Here is a 17,373-nt window from a genome sequence, read left to right on the forward strand (position 1 = left end):
TCGCATAAAAAAAGCATCAAAGCAATCCATAAAATTAATCCTCATCCAAGAGTATTCAAATGGGGTGATGGCATCTCCTGATGTGAACATAAGAATATGCATATGAATGAAATTTGAGAACTACAATGGAGGGTAACGAATTCAATAATTTTATTTACACAAAGCTTCACACATCTGGTTTACAAGACTTTGATTAAAGCACACACATAATATACACCAATTTTATGGTGCTTTTTTTTTGTTGCCAGTTTTGAAGTTTAGCATCTGAATTCTAGCAAAGCCATACAGGTTGGAAACATGACTGAGTAAATGATCAAGAAAATTCGACTCAAACTGTGACAACTGACTTAAAGACCAGTTTCATAAAATATTGGTGCGGTTTAAAACAGCAACCAGTTTTTTTTTTTTTCTTTCCCCAATTGGGAGGCCAGGGCAAACTAGGGGTCTTTGTGATGACTTAGATTTAAAGTAAGACAAAGGCATTAAAAAATATATATTTTGTTTTAATTCACCCCTTGAACAACTATATATATATATATATTGTTTTTTTTTTTTCCAAGTAATTTTTGACCTCAAAAGGTCATATAAAAACGCCCATGGAGATTGCATTATATTAATATATAATTAATATGCCAATGAATATAATGCCAAGCTCTAAAATATTTAATTTGGTAGAAATTGCAAGTAAAATATATTTGAAAAATCCTTGTCCTTAATCCTTAGGCAGTAAATCACAAACATCTAGAAAAGTTATACAGACTTCTATCAAAAAGATTGAGAACCAAAGGAACCACGCATCATATGTAAAGGATAAAATAGTTTTATTTATATTCTCATTGTAAAGGTAGGCCTCAACTTGCAAGACAACTGTTGGCAGTATGTACAACATACCTGTAATTTCCATGGAATGGAATCAGACAAAGAAAGAAAGACCTACTCAGTTTATTAATGTACTAAGTGGAAAATATGGTAAAAGATACACGCGCACGCATTCACTCATGTCTCCTAGACACTCAAAATGCAAATTTTGTGGTGTGCAGCGGTCAAATTTCCGATGAACATTTACCTTTAAAAGTCACGACATGTATCTACTCTTTCAATATTGATTAGCTTTGTGGGGGGAAACATCATTTGGAACGTTTATATTCCCAATATGAAGTGAAATACATAAAATACATGTTTGGGAGGCTCAGATGACAGATGCAAAATATATGCTTTATCACTTATTATCCCCCTTGTTTTAAATGAAAATCTCTTTTTTCCCCCAACCTGTAAACTTTACTACATCAGGCTAAAACAACAAATACAACACAAGCTCAGCAGCCTTCCCATTTTTTTTGTTTTTTAAATAAGGGATTTTATCGATAACGTCAAAACGTATCACTCATCCCATAGGTCTAACAAGGGGTACATTGATAGATTCTTCAAAAACATTCCTTTCTGGAAAAGTAACAAATATTTAGAAAGCCACTCGGGACAATTCAGCTAAGGGTAAGTTCTAAGCAGGCTTTAAGATATTCAACAAAAAAGTATATTTTAGCAGTGCTAGGAGCTGTACGCCTCATTCAACCCTTTGTATATCCACCTGGAGGGATTGCAGACAAGGGTACAAAAAAAAGCATCAAGTCCTTAAGTTGCAAAGCTGCCTCATTTTGGGTTCAAATCATCATTTGTTGTTGCGTGTGCCAGGACGCAAGATGGACGAACAGTCGGAGAGAGAGGGAGAGTAAAAACAAGCCGTTTTCTGTGAGTGTTCTTCCCGTAACAGGCGTCCCTCTCTCTTGTAAACCTGGCGGAGGTTTCTTCAGACATGGAATCGAGGGTTGACATTCACTGAAAGAGATTGATCAAGGTGGTTTGGGGCGATTGAGGTACACAAAAAAACAACAAGAAACAGACCATTGCTGTAACTCTCCCTCCCCTCAGAGGAGAACTTCGTGGAGCAGGCAGAGGATCCGCTTTTTAGCTGTCCTCCCCACGGGGCTTCTTCCGGGAGCGCTGTTCCTCCGGCTCAGACTCCGAGCTAGAGTCGGAACCACCGTCGAAGGCCGATATAGCGCTGCCCTTGGGGTTGGTGTACAGGCTGCTGTCTGAAGAGGAGTAGTTGGCCTGCAGCTGTGTGGTCCCCTTGACTTTCTCCAGTGCCCGTACTGGAAATTAAAAAGAGAAGATGTTGTATGAGGCACAATGGAACTACAACAGCCAAATTAGACCTAGATCGGCATGACCAGATGACAAAAGTGAGGAGTAACGCAGCGACATCCACCTTGTTGCTCCAGCAGAGCGTTCTGCCTCTTCAGGTCGTCGATGTCCTGCTGGTGTGTGTGGTTTTTCCGTCGCATGTACTGGATGTACTCTGTGGCTTTGTCTAGGATTTGAGCTCGGGATGCCTGTTTGATAGATTGCTGTCAGCAACAAATGAAAAACTAGAATTTGACGCAAGGAATACAGTTACATTGCACACATATGAACCTAAACAAATCCTAAAGCCCAAAGTATACTTCGTTTTTGTACTTCAAGGTATGAGTACAGTCGAACGCGTAGCTTTTCAAAGTATACTCCATTTGATGTTGTGTGCAAACGCAGGCGGTCGACACGTGCGCTCTAGAAAGCTTCATCCATTTCCAGTGTCTCTATTTTTCCCCCATAATTTATTACAGATACATTTTTTTAACTCTTTTAAACCAAAGCTGGGCTATCCCATTCCCTCTCTCTCACAAGCGCTTGTCAATGCACATGTCTGTTGTTGTTGCAGACTCCGCTATTTTGGTATGGTTGTTCCATCTCTTTAGTTTCGTTTTCTACTGTGAAACGGCCTGGGACAGCGTTGCCACCTTGTGGAACAACTGATTACTGCAAAACAATTTTAATGCGCATGTTTACAAAGTACGTGCAGTTACAAAAAAAACGGGTGGTGTGTGTACTATTCTGATGACGAAAGTCACGACGCGGACTGTATGCTGTTCCTCGCACACGTGTAAGAAGTGAAGTATACTTTGGGCTTAACAATCTCTAATGAAAACACACAAACTGCCTAAAAATCCCCTATTTTCATAGCTACACATTTAGAAAATTCTGGCCAACACTGATAAGCCAAAAATGTCCATGTTATGACTGATAACCAATGAATGGCTGAAAACGCAACAAAATATGTCTATAAAATGAAAATTCAAAACACTTAAAAATATTCAATTAAACACTGACATAACAACATTATAATTTACAGTACAAACAGATATACTAAATAGAGATCGACCGATATATCGATTTACCAATATTTTTCCCGATATTTAAGCATTTTTCCATAATCGAATATCGGTTTTGTAATATCGGATTCCCCGATAAACACCGCCATCTTGTGGACGTTTTCAGAATTGCGCGCAGGATCGCAATTGCAGCGCATCTGAGGGGAGACGAGACAGCAACGGCGTGCAGGTACTTGATTTGCTGTAGTTAGTAAACTATTTAATATTACAGGCATTAATGCACAAATTAGATGTATTACATAAATGCCTGATATATAGTTTAAATGCAACTTGGCTCTAAGAAATATGATAAATAAGATACTCTGTCAAGCCCTGTCCCTATAAAGATAGGCTATAACTTTGCCTGAAATAACACAGCCATGAATTAGCACATGGTGGAAATAAAAGCGCTGAATTTAATTCTCTCTGTGGTCTATTAGTCTCGTGAAGTCGGAGTCACATAGATAATCCGTCAAGTCCTCTCCCAATAAAGACGTAACTTTGCATGAATTAAATAATACAGCCATGAATGATTGCATGTTGGAAAGAAAAGCATTGAATGTAATTCTCTCTCTGTCTATATGCTCATCATTAGTCTCGTGAATCCGCTTTCATATTGCAGTTCACTCAGCGGGTTGATGCTCAAGAAATGCTCAGCACGGCCACCGCATGTAACTTTTAACAAGATTCACTTTTTTGAAGCACCCTAAATTGTATTAACGCTTACTATATAACCATTATTTCGTTTATAAACATCTAAATTAATACAACTCTATGGAAATTAATTATTTATTATCTCCGCGATCGATCGCAGTTTGAGTAGCCTATAGTTCTGTGCAAAGGCATAGATAAACCGCGCTGTCAGCAGCATAATTTAGAGCATGCCAGTTGAGAAATGCAATAAAATTCAATGCTTGTTATATTCCAATATTCTAGAGAATATTATTCCGTGAATTAACATTATCCAGTGAATTATTCTTCACTCTTTATCCTATTAAACAGCTTATAAACCTACTAAAACTGTAGTTAAAAATGAAGTTGATATGACTCCTTTCCTTTATTTTCTCCATTTGAAAACATTAGACTTTCTATGTTCATTTTGCTTACTGCTAATATTAGTGTTGCTGCTAAAGCTTTTTATAAATAAAATGTTTTTTATTGTTGTAATACGAAGATTAAATTGAACATGACAGGGCTCTAGACTGCGACCAAAATGGTAATTGTTTGCGAGTTAAAATTTGACGTGGTCGCATTTGTACGAGTGCCAGGTCTGCGCTGCTCCAAAGCGTCTGCTTCATACAGCGCGCGCTGCCAGCCGCAGCACATTATAGCAGGAGTCAGATTTCACTGATCACGTGAAGAGAGGTGCTTTCAGCCGAGCGCTTAGTGGGTAGAGCCTGGTTTATACTCGCCGCGTCAGCACGAGCGTGAAGGTGCGCGTCGCGGATGGAGCGCAACGGATGGATTTGTTTTCAAACTAAAGTAAAAGACCGCTTCTTAAACCAGAGAAGGTGAACGTGGTGGTATTCTTGTAAAAAAAACTCCTGTCAGCTACAGCCAGTTTAGTTTTACTTTTCTTTTTGTTTTCGTTTTGAGAAGCTTGTTATCTTTGCTGTTTACCTCAGGTTATGCTATGGAGGCTTTCCTTAATTAAAAAAAAATATATATTAATATTTATTTGCTTCCTCAGAGTTTGCTAAACATTCTGTAATATACTAGGTATATAGTACAGCATGTGGTGTGTCCTGTGCCATGCCTCGTCTTATTCGTTTTTGTTGATAAATGTTATGTAAGAGTTTGTTATTGGCAACGTACTGTTTTATTGTTGTTGCGCTTTTTAATTAAGAATAACAATGAATCCATCTTTTGTTTTAGTCTTAAAAAGTTAAAGGTGTATAGATATAAGCAAAACAGACAATGATCTTTTCTTGTAAAATGTGACACCAAGATCACAAATTTGAAAGTAAAAAGCGCACGAAAAAAGGAATTCCTGTTCACAAAATTTAAATCACAAATAATACAGATGAAAAAGAATGAGTTGAATGTTGAAAACTTTCGTTACCATATAACTATAAACTATCAGCATGCATTGATTAATCAAATGTTGTAGCAAAAACAAAAAACAAATTGCAACCAAATTATGTGCTCGTGCGCAAAAGTGAGATCAGTGGGAAGAAGGAGTCTAGAGCCCTGCGTGAAAGACTGCTAATTCTCAAAACATTTTTTGTTAAGATGACTGAAAGGAGGAAAAACCAAAGTGAAGTATGGACTTACTTCACGCAGTCATTTATTTACTTTATAACAGTAAATAAATATCGGTTCTGCATATCGGTTATCGGGCACATAGACATGCAAATAATTGGTATCGGTATCGGTTATAAAAAATCAATATCGGTCGATCACTAATACTAAAGATTTGTTAAAGATTACATTTAGCAGCATTATTAAATTATTAATCATGCTTTTAAAGATTCCATCAGCCAATAACCAATATGGTATATTGTGTATTCCTAGTAGGGGTGGGAGAAAAAAATTGTATTCTCCGATGCATCGCGATTCTCTCTTCAACGATTCTGAGCTTGTGATTTGTGATTTGATAAAGATAATCGTAATTGAATTGAATAGTGAAACCAGTGAAGATTCACACCCCTATTTTTAAGATGGCAGTACTGACATACAGAAATTCCGACTATAAACAAAAAGCATAGAAACTGCAATTTTGGTTAAAATGTAAAGTTGTAAAGATGTATTTTAACAGCTGAAGAATTAATTGGGGGAAAAAAAATGTAGATCAAGAATCGTTTTGGAATCGGATCATGAAGTGCCTGAATATTCCCACCCCTAATTCCTAGTCATGTGACTAGAATACAGTTCTATCATGAAGGTCAAATGATTTCTACTACATTCTTGAACCATCTATTTCCGTTAAGAAACACTAGAGGAAGGAGAAACCGCATTTCCCCTTGTAATGGCTTCCTGGCACCACGCCTGTACCAGGGATCACATCAATCAGTCTGGCCCTACTCTGCTCCCAATTCTCATAATGCTTTTCATTCATACCTCTACATTGAAATCCCATGCTAATCATTTCATGATAACATTTAAAGTCATCGCATTCAACAAACAGATTTAGTGTAACAGAACATTTAATTAATAAAAAGCACATTAAACAAACATCCTTTATGCCTACTTATGCTCCTCATGGTTTTACCAGTGACATTCACCAACCTTTTCCCCTTGCAAGGCGGGAACAGAATCCCGAAGGCTGTGAAAGCTGTCTTTGATGTGGTCCCTACGTTTGCGCTCCAGCGCATTGTGATGTGCCCGTTTGTCTGCCTGCAATGAGAGAATCACAGTGGCTTCAGATTCTTCGATGGTCATGGTGCCCTTGACTTATAGTGTTATAAAGAAACATTTATAGCTTAACTAATAAACCATGTAGTAATACAGACCATTAAAAACTGGATTCTACCATTTCGTCTTTAAGTGATCATGACAATTGGAATAGAGACAAGTTGCATAGGGAGTGTTTTTTTTTTTTTTTACAGCTTATTCTTCTGGACTATGTTGGTCAGAACATACTTGGCTTTTTTTTTTTTTAGGATTTCCTTTAGTTAATTAAATTTATAGATCTGCTTTTATAGGACAAAGACTTCAATTGTACTATCCCCCAAAAAGTCTCTCTGTTGGGTCTCATTTTAGTACCCTGAGACTGTTGCTCTGAGAAAACAACATGGGCACTGGAGTCCAATGTCACTGGGCTTGGCAAAGACACTGTTATTACATAAAAGCACAGCTGTAAAACCTGTTTCGAATCCAGTGACTCATTAACAAGTGCCTCTTTTGCATTCCGTGGAAAAAGAAGCAAATCGAAAGCAGTTATGCGAATGCTGAGGTGCCACCGGGCAGCACAAAGACATTCCAGTGTCTATGCGCCACCTGGAAGAGCGAGGTGTGGCCAGTGTTACAGGCAGATGCAGGCTGTCTGTCTAATGTCTAAAATGTTACGAGGAACACCGCCAATGTCAGGATTGGGTTACATGCACGTGAGGTGGCCAAGTGCTCAACATGTCAAGGGCTATTCTTCTGCACTCGAGCATAGTGAAAACTATCCATGTGGTTTCTCCAAAAATTCAGTCGTAAAAAGCACAATGTCTCCACGAAATTAAAGGTATGAAGGGCTATAAATTACATAAAAGCAAGCAAAATGTCAAGTACTATTACTGAGGAAGGCTTTCTCAGAATAGTCTACAACATGTGCTCCTCCTGTTGTCTTATGATCTCAACATCCTGATAATAAAAAATATTTCCTCCCAGCACAAAAAGAAGGGGGAGATAAACAGGACTTTGGGGACATCGCAGACCTCATGTCTCCAGTCTGCCCAATGAAAACTCAAGGCTAGTAAAAAAAAAAAACTGCTTTGTGATGAGTGCTATTTTAATCTCGCTATGAACCCAATTGACACACCTTTCACACTGACTAGTCATTAAAGTGATAGCTGACTTAAAAATAAAGCTTTTGTCATAATTTACTTACCCTAATGTCATTCCAAATCTGTATGAGTTTCTACTGTGGAACACAAACCATTTTTAAGCATTCAGTGGAAGTCAATGAAGTCCAAATTTAATTAACTTCCATTGTATGGACAGTTGAAACATTCTTCAAAATATCTTTTTGTTTGAAAATCATTAAGGTTTGGAACGACATGAATGTGAGTAAATGACGACAGATGTTTATCCCTTTAACATCAAAACATGTTTACAGGTTGGGAATTCGAAAACTGGCAATGCAAATTACACTACTGTACTGTTGAAGTCAATGATCTAGTCACAGGTTTAATCTAGGGTGTGAAGGGGTCTGTAAACCCATTTTCTAGTTAAACAGAGCATTCCAAGTACAAACAGGTTAGAGCTACACGTGGTACTTTAAAAGTCCTTGTGCAGAAAATAGGTACAAATGAGCTTTGAGTTGACACTTTAAACACGCGGTTCCCAATCCCAGTCCTATTTTGCATGTCTCTCTTAATTAACACACCTGATTCAGATAACCAGCTCGTTAGAAGAGAGCTGTGTTCAGATTAATATGATCCCTACACAGTGTTCTTTGCTCCCTACTCCCTGAGCCGGGGCAATCCGTTGAAGTTTACTTCGGAACATTCATTAACGGATTTGCGCTGCGCAGCATCTTCACACACAGACGAAACTTACTAGAGAAGTGTGAAGTGTGCATAATACACCTCTGTAAATAAATAATATTTAAATTCACATCTCACACACTTTAATGCCCTTTGTATTTGACACATACAGGTCCTTCTCAAAAAATTAGCATATTGTGATAGTTAATTATTTTCTGTAATGTACTGATAAACATTAGACTTTCATATATTTTAGATTCATTACAACACAACTGAAGTAGTTCAAGCCTTTTATTGTTTTAATATTGATGATTTTGGCATACAGCTCATGAAAACCCAAAATTCCTATCTCAAAAAATTAGCATATCATGAAAAGGTTCTCTAAACGAGCTATTAACCTAATCATCTGAATCAACTAATTAACTCTAAACACCTGCAAAAGATTCCTGAGGCTTTTAAAAACTCCCAGCCTGGTTCATTACTCAAAACCGCAATCATGGGTAAGACTGCCGACCTGACTGCTGTCCAGAAGGCCATCATTGACACCCTCAAGCAAGAGGGTAAGACACAGAAAGAAATTTCTGAACGAATAGGCTGTTCCCAGAGTGCTGTATCAAGGCACCTCAGTGGGAAGTCTGTGGGAAGGAAAAAGTGTGGCAGAAAACGCAGCACAACGAGAAGAGGTGACCGGACCCTGAGGAAGATTGTGGAGAAGGACCGATTCCAGACCTTGGGGGACCTGCGGAAGCAGTGGACTGAGTCTGGAGTAGAAACATCCAGAGCCTCCGTGTACAGGCGTGTGCAGGAAATGGGCTACACGTGCCGCATTCCCCAGGTCAAGCCACTTTTGAACCAGAAACAGCGGCAGAAGCGCCTGACCTGGGCTACAGAGAAGCAGCACTGGACTGTTGCTCAGTGGTCCAAAGTACTTTTTTCGGATGAAAGCAAATTTTGCATGTCATTCGGAAATCAAGGTGCCAGAGTCTGGAGGAAGACTGGGGAGAGGGAAATGCCAAAATGCCTGAAGTCCAGTGTCAAGTACCCACAGTCAGTGATGCTGGTGTTGGTCCACTGTGTTTTATCAAGGGCAGGGTCAATGCAGCTAGCTATCAGGAGATTTTGGAGCACTTCATGCTTCCATCTGCTGAAAAGCTTTATGGAGATGAAGATTTCATTTTTCAGCACGACCTGGCACCTGCTCACAGTGCCAAAACCACTGGTAAATGGTTTACTGACCATGGTATTACTGTGCTCAATTGGCCTGCCAACTCTCCTGACCTGAACCCCATAGAGAATCTGTGGGATATTGTGAAGAGAAAGTTGAGAGACGCAAGACCCAACGCTCTGGATGAGCTTAAGGCCGCTATCGAAGCATCCTGGGCCTCCATAACACCTCAGCAGTGCCACAGGCTGATTGCCTCCATGCCACGCCGCATTGACGCAGTCATTTCTGCAAAAGGATTCCCGACCAAGTATTGAGTGCATAAATGAACATAATGGCCATTCTTTTATTGGTCGGATGAAATATGCAAATTTTTTGAGATAGGAATTTTGGGTTTTCATGAGCTGTATGCCAAAATCATCAGGTGAGGACTGGGATTGGGAAACGCTGCTTTAAACGTTTCAAATATATACCAAAATCATTATGGTTGGTTGACAGACTGTGGTCCCACCTCCACAAAATCCCAAAGAATTTCCAAATGCATTGAAAGCTATAACGGCATAATTTCAAAGTGATTTCAAGGCTTTTTTTTAGTTTTTGAAAATGGCCAAATTTGCATTTTAATCCATTTTATTATTTTAAACAGTTTCTGATAGACATTTAAGTTTTAACTTAGTCACGTCATTTAAATGAAGCACTCAGCAATGTAGTTTCAATTTGTTTTATCAGATAAGATACTCTATGCCACTTCTGCATTTCTACACTACATATCTCTTTAAAGATACTTGTTTGTTAAGCAGCAGGTTCACACATTTGTTCAGGCCTCTGGGTTATTGTTATGTGTAATGGCAAAAACAAAAGCATTATGCTTTAATAAAAGGACCATCACAAATGCATGAGTAATATAAGGTGTGAAAGCATAAGAAATCAACTGCCTTAAAACCTCACAGCCCAGACTGGAAATTTTAGTAAACTTCAAATAATATTTCAATAAAAAATGAAAACTGCATCATCATCAACCCCTTCAACTTGTTCCAAATCTGTATGACTTTAATATACAACATATATAATATTTAACAGAGAATATCAGGGACTGACAGACTCAGTCACCTTCATGCCATCATTTCTCATTCTGCATTTCACAGAAAAAAATACCAATACAGATTTGGAATATGATGGTAAATAAACAAAAGAGTTTATTTTGGGAATAAAAAAATTCCAATTAGTTCATACATGCCAGTTTAAGTTTCTTTTTAATGTATATATATATATATACACACATAGGTGTTTATATGCATACATGCGTGTATGTATACATTATGTATCTTATTTTCATTTGAACATTTTCCTCTTTTCAATCACTGTTTTGTCTGTGTATTAATGCTTTGGTAATGCACAACAAAATGACTTTGAAAACTGAAAAGGGGGATGTTCCATAGGTTGAGGATTAATATTTAATGTTGCTTATTTATTCAAACGCAGTCTAAATGAACAAAAACAAGATCTAATTGGGGTGAAATCCATATATTACAAGAGAAACCCTAACGTCGTCCAACTAATACGCAGCGCTGCTAGCGTCGCGACACACTAGATCGCTCGACAGAAGAGAATCCGTTCGCTGATTATGACGCGAGCGTTCTAGCGCATCGCGTCGCGCGTTGATCCGTCCCTCCCTTCCTCCTGCAGCAAGTGCCCTTCTGTTGAGCTCCCTGAACCGACTCAAAACAAGCAGACTGTGTGCTCATTCAATCCACCACATCTACCCCCTTTTAGGCTTGATTCTATCTTGTTTTGTCGTCCACCGATGCAAATTAGTTACGGCCGTTCAGTACCTACCCGGAAATAAATTGTAGCTAATCTCAAAAAGAGAAGCAATTTTCAGCATTAAAGGCTAAACTGGATTAATTGCTCCGCTTATTACGCACCACAGAGTGAAATCTCGGTGATTCTTCCTGTAAGAAAACAGAACAGAAAAAAGGTACAATTGTAGCTACAGCTGTAAGACAGATACTTAACTGGCTATTGATGGATACAATGCACTGTTTTACAACACACAATCGCAAATGTAAATATATGGAGACAAGTATAAACTCGACCCCCGTGGGTAATTGCTCATGTGGCTTGATATTCTCATTAAACTGGCTAGAGAATGAATTCAAACGCTATGATGGCTAACTAGCTAACAGGCTAGCCTCGTATTGAGGCTCAAGTATCGAAAATACAAGAGGTTTCATTCTCATACATGCAGAGTACAAACACAAATAACTATACTCACATCACTATCGACCTCGATATCATCGTTGTCGCTCATTCTTCGGCGAAGATAGATTAATTTACACGAAATGTTGTTTTGAAAACAACATGAAATTGGGCCCAAATCAAATGAACAAACAGGAGAGATTCACTGCTTACACGAAACGAGATCAACGGACTCTCCACACGTGACTCGCCTACACACGGACATTTACCGTAGCGTGTCACGCCTGTGATTGCGGCGCAAGGGATTATGGGATTTGCTGTTTTTTAGAACTACTTGGTCGGGTCAATTTAACGTAGAAACTATTATATACAACTACAACACCCAGTCAGCATTTCGGAGTTGCGTCTCTACTTCGCGTTGAAGGAAAGCCCTTTTAATGAGAATGCGAATTGTAGTTTATTTTTTTTGTCGTTCTACAAGCAAGACACGTGGAAAGTGCTCAATGCTGTCTGTGACTAATACGGTGATTACTAATGCTACAAATATTTGTGAGTAATCCTACGCGATAAATATTTTAAAGCGTTGTTAATATTCGTATTTTTTTTATTGTTATTAGATCAATAACAATACAAACCAAAGACATCTATACTATTAAATAGATGAGTAGGGGTTACAGTTTAAAACAACAACAAAACAACTGCTAAATAAACTTAATTCCTACACACTTCTAATTCTTACACTTAGTTACCCTTCTGAAATAATAGCTACATTTTGATTTCCATTAATATATTTTTGATACAACATGTCTCTCTTTTTAACTAATCATGAGGTATAGAAAATAACTTTTTTTTTAAAGTAAAAAGTAAGTATAGAAAATAAATTCACAGATTTAAAAAATAAATAAATAAAACTTGGCAAATATTAACTACATGACCAGAGGGCTGTTTCATAAAAGAGGCTAAAAAAAGCGGGGATTAAAGTCCAAAACCTGACTTGAAATAACATAAATCAATCGGGACTAATTCGATCCAGGTTCAATGAGTCTGGATAATGTGACGTGCAGTTTATTCTTAAGCAGCCCTTAATGTCGATCATGGATCAAATCGATCCACCATGGCAAACAGCGAATATTTGTGCTGTTTAATGCATTTGAGACATTGCGTTTTCCTCAGTGCATAACTGACACGTCACAGGCATATTTTTCATCTGTAAATGTTAGAAAGTAATGCAAATATATATATAATATATGCGCGCGCTACACAGACGAAGCAGAATAGAATAATAGCGCAAGAATTCAGAATAAAATATACATTCTGCCAAAATATTTGTTGATGGACATTAAATGTGACACAAAGAATTTTAATCCTACATATAAGTGTATTTTTATGATAGCAGTAACTGTAAATCAAATGTAAGCTGGCTAATACAGCCATAGCTAAAAAATATGTGTGTTCCTCTTATCAGTCAAAATGTAGTCTGATTTCTATTATTTACATTTTTAATTCAGTGATTTTAACTTAATTTAGTGTTTTTAATGCTTTAAAGAGCAATTTTAGATTGTAATGTTTTAATGCTCTAGTAACCATAAAATCTGTCATAAACCCGAGAGAAAGGCTGCATGGCTAGAAACTGTTGATTAACTGAATGCACAATTAACAAATATGTTAAAATGATTTCATATATCTTAAAAAAAGGTCATTACATTTTTGGCACAATACATTGAATACAGTTGGTTGTAGCCTATTTTGTTTTTACTTATTTTATTATTTAAGGTGTATTTTCTGTATACTTTTATTTTTGGACTAATAATAATGTGTGAGATAGTCAGTGGTAATATCAGTGCATTCCTATTGGTCCGTGTTAGAGGAGCTCAGCTAGCCTGCTCCTGACCAGGTTAGTTTCTCAGCATAAGTTGCCACAGTGACTGAGCTTGAGCTATGGTAATTTTGCTTTCAGAAACCAAATCAAGTGAAAATAAGTCCGAATTACTGAAATAAGCCTGGCTTATTTGGTAAACTAGTTTTATGAAACAGCCAAAAGTTCTGAAAGTAACAACAACATTGTTTTTGCCATTATGACTGTAATTGACTCTTTAATAAAAAAAAATTAAATAGCTAAAACTTTGAAATTATAAGTGAAATGTCTAAATAACATTGTTCATAGTCTGACATATATACAAATGCATTTGTTGGCAATAAAAAATGCACTGTTTAATGACCAAAAATGCCACATATCTTATCTTATCACATAGTTAAAAATACAGCAGACTATTATCAAATGGCATATTCTAGTATTTCATGAGCCCACATAACTTTTATATCTTTCAGAGATATGATTTAAAATTAAATTCTGTTCTCATGGGCTATAAATCAACAGTCAACAAAACTCAACTGTCAGACTTCCTAAAAGCAAGATAGATAGTATATTTTTTCCCTCTCTCCTCAAAATATTGCTACAGATAAGGAGCTTAAACAGTGGATTATATGAGCTGCTGGATCAGTAAAAGGGTAAAAACAAGCACATAGTTGTGTTCACTCCCCCACAAGGTCAGAGTACCAAATAGGGGGACTCATGCAAACACAAATACTGTCACTCACCCATTCTCACAAGCCTATCTTTATTCTGACACACCCTATACCAGAACAATAAGGACCCTTTAAAGGAGACAGTATGAATAACCCAATTTTCTGCTGTAATTGCGATTAAAATCCAACTAACTTCTTGTTTACTCGTCATGCTGCATTAAATTATTCCATTTTAAAATTCTTCATGTAAGCTGTGCACATTTTGGAAGCCATATTGGTCAAAGATTGTACATGAAGTGTCAATACTGGGAATGCATTGCAGTCCTAAGGGCAAAACCCCTTTCAGTCATTCTCATGATGCTCCCTCCATTAGTAATGATCCATTGTTGCACTCCCAACTCTCTGTTTTCTAAACACTAGTAGTGGCTGCGGAGAAGGAAACAGACTACAGGAGACTGAAGCCGGAATGAAGGGTAACAGCTCTAAAAAGCAGCTTTGTCTATGTGGCAGCTCACATATGAGCTCAGACGATCTGCGTGACCCACCAGCACCCTTCCCCCATACCTCCTCAGGGGGGCTCTGCTTCACTGCAGGATTAAAATCTCCCACCCTGTTCCCTTTCTGAGAAATGCAATGCCAGTGTATGTATATAAATGCACATGTTGTATCAATCAAATACAAAAATGTGTACTGTCATAACACTGCATAATGTAATAAGTACCATTATAAAAGCTTGCAAGTATTTAAAAAAAATGACAGTTCATAACATAGATTGTTGTGTAAAATTTTGTTATACCATAAAGTGTAGTGGAACTTTTCAGATTATTTTCTGTTTTAAACACGTGTAATGTTTATAGTGTATTTAATATTCAACACTAGATGGCGGTATAATTCTGCTTTATGATTAGAAGATGTTCAGCTGTTTAAAAAATTGCACTAATCCAAATTTATTGGTAGCTAATTATAGGCTATTTAAAATAATATAGGGTAATAATACATTATAATATCTAACTGATCTTGATTAATTAGTTGTTCTGTTATTGATACAAATATTTTTAAAGAAAATATCTAACCGATTTTGCTTCATTAGCCTACTAGTAGCCTAGTGTTAAATGCAATAGGCCTATTATATAATAGTATAATAATAGTAGGTAAAAATGCATTAAAATATCTAACTTATTTTGATTAATTTGTAGCACTGGCTGCTATTGTTAATATTATAATGTCGGCCTATTTAAAAAAACAACATCTAACTGGTCTTGTTTCATTAGTAATGTTGAATAGAATGCATTAGAATTAGTGCTGTCAAACGATTAATCGCATCCAAAATTAAAGTTTTTGTTTACATAATATATGTGTGTGTACTGTGTATATTTATTATGTATATATAAGTACACACACATGCATTTAAGAACAATATTTTACGTTTATATATTAAATATATTGATATATGATATAATTTATATGAATATAAATATATACAAGTAAATACATGTAAATATTATCAAAATAAATACAGTGTAACATAAGGTGACCAGACGTGCCACTTTCCGGGACATGTTCAAATAACCAGGTTTTGGCTGTTTGCGCTGCGCAGATCGATCGGTGACATCAAAGTACCGGAAGACCGATTCGAAGCTTGCGCTGACTGCGCGCGCACCTCCCCAAACGGACGAGGCGTTGTCGCGATCGCCGTTGTACTATTCTTTGAAACGACAGGGGGCGACTTGGAGTAATTGCCCTCTAAAACCCAGGAAACAGTGGTGACTGGTGAGAAGTAGCAGCAAACTGTCTTGCATTGAGCTGATGAGGATTAATTTCGTTAGAAACATATTAGGCCCATGTGTGTGTTCATTTGGAGGAGACACTGAAAATTTTTATTTTTAGTACACATACATACATTAGGGTTAGAGCTAAACTCTGCAGGAGTGGGCCAGATTTGAGGATGCCTGGCCTAGCCTATATCTTCCTTTTTGATTTACCTTAATTAAACTGTAAAGAAATCTACCCCTTTTGTCATTGTTCCATTTTACTTGCCATTCTTCTATTGCTTTATTTCAGATTAATACTTTGATTTCTGATTTACTTAATGGAATTTATATGTCTGTTTCTTGTTTTGCTAATTTGTCCTCATTTGCTTTCACTCTATATATATATATATATATATAATGTGCTGGAGCTCATTCACTGAAATCTTATTCTAACTTGTAGGCCTACTTGTAATATTTTAGAGAGAATACCTTTGTAGAAGATCTTAAGCTCTTTAGAACTGATATGAGTCAGAACTGATCAAATATTTCCAGGTTTACGTTCCTCACTTCAGTGCCTGGAGTATCGCCATCATTTCTACTGACTCCCAAATGATTTGATGTTTGCTTTACTCCAATAATTTTCTGGTCTGGAACTGAAAAAGCAGCCCCAGTTGTCTGATGCTCAGTCTTGTGAACCATCTGTAAAAACTTGTATATACTGGGAATATTGGTCTCTAACATAGACTGAAAATGCTGATACCAGGTCAACCCAAATTGGGTTGTATTTAACTCAGTAATTTTTAGAGAGATCATGCTGAGACCGAGCTAGCTACTAGTCTTTTGCCCAGAAAGAGCAAACATACATCAAAACATAAGTTGTTTAGTTGTTAGATGCTGACTAACAGGAATTATTGGAAGTACTTGTTTTTTTCGATTGTGGTTGTACTGTATTTGTGAAATCAATAGTCTTCCTCTGGCGTCTTGTGTTAGCGCTGCATTATGTAGGATGTGGTTACAAACGGTGGGTGGCAAAGAACACTATAACTTGTTCATTTCTATTTTGCAAACGTATCAAGGAAATCATCAATCTGCATAACATGTTGCTAGACTTATACCAGTTGTTGTAATACTTAAGAAAATATATACAGATTACTCAGATTTCAAATAAATTCATTCAAATTATTTGACTAATTTCTTAGCGTAGAACAAATATATGAGAGCTGACATATGAAAATTGGTAAATTACTAAATTTTCAATTATCTTCAATTATTGTGATTAAAAATTAAGATGTAAATAGCTCAGCCCTTAAGGGGTTAACGACCAAGGGAGTTGAAAAAAACAAAAAAAAAAGACT

At 37.0% G+C, this 17,373-nt stretch overlaps 1 protein-coding gene across 4 annotated transcripts; it reads right to left on the bottom strand.

Annotated features, from left to right (window-relative positions):
* Positions 1-128: 128 nt before the first annotated feature.
* Positions 129-12,023, bottom strand: LOC306880630 (protein max). 4 transcript variants are annotated; one of them, XM_079434271.1, is made up of 5 exons: positions 11,818-12,013; positions 11,468-11,494; positions 6,474-6,581; positions 2,267-2,390; positions 129-2,150 (listed from the first exon to the last, which is right to left on the bottom strand). In XM_079434271.1, exons 1-5 carry the CDS (start codon positions 11,851-11,853, stop codon positions 1,963-1,965), a joined length of 483 nt encoding a protein of 160 aa, XP_079290397.1. In that variant the 5' UTR covers positions 11,854-12,013; the 3' UTR covers positions 129-1,962. The 4 variants fall into 4 exon arrangements, with proteins under 4 accessions (XP_079290397.1, XP_079290396.1, XP_079290399.1 ...); XM_079434270.1 differs by having other exon boundaries at positions 2,267-2,405; XM_079434273.1 differs by lacking the exon at positions 11,468-11,494 and having other exon boundaries at positions 11,818-12,023.
* Between the last annotated feature and the right edge of the window lie 5,350 nt (positions 12,024-17,373).

This window comes from Barbus barbus, assembly GCF_936440315.1.
Source record: "Barbus barbus genome assembly, chromosome: 14".
In the NCBI taxonomy this organism is placed as follows: Eukaryota; Metazoa; Chordata; class Actinopteri; order Cypriniformes; family Cyprinidae; genus Barbus; species Barbus barbus.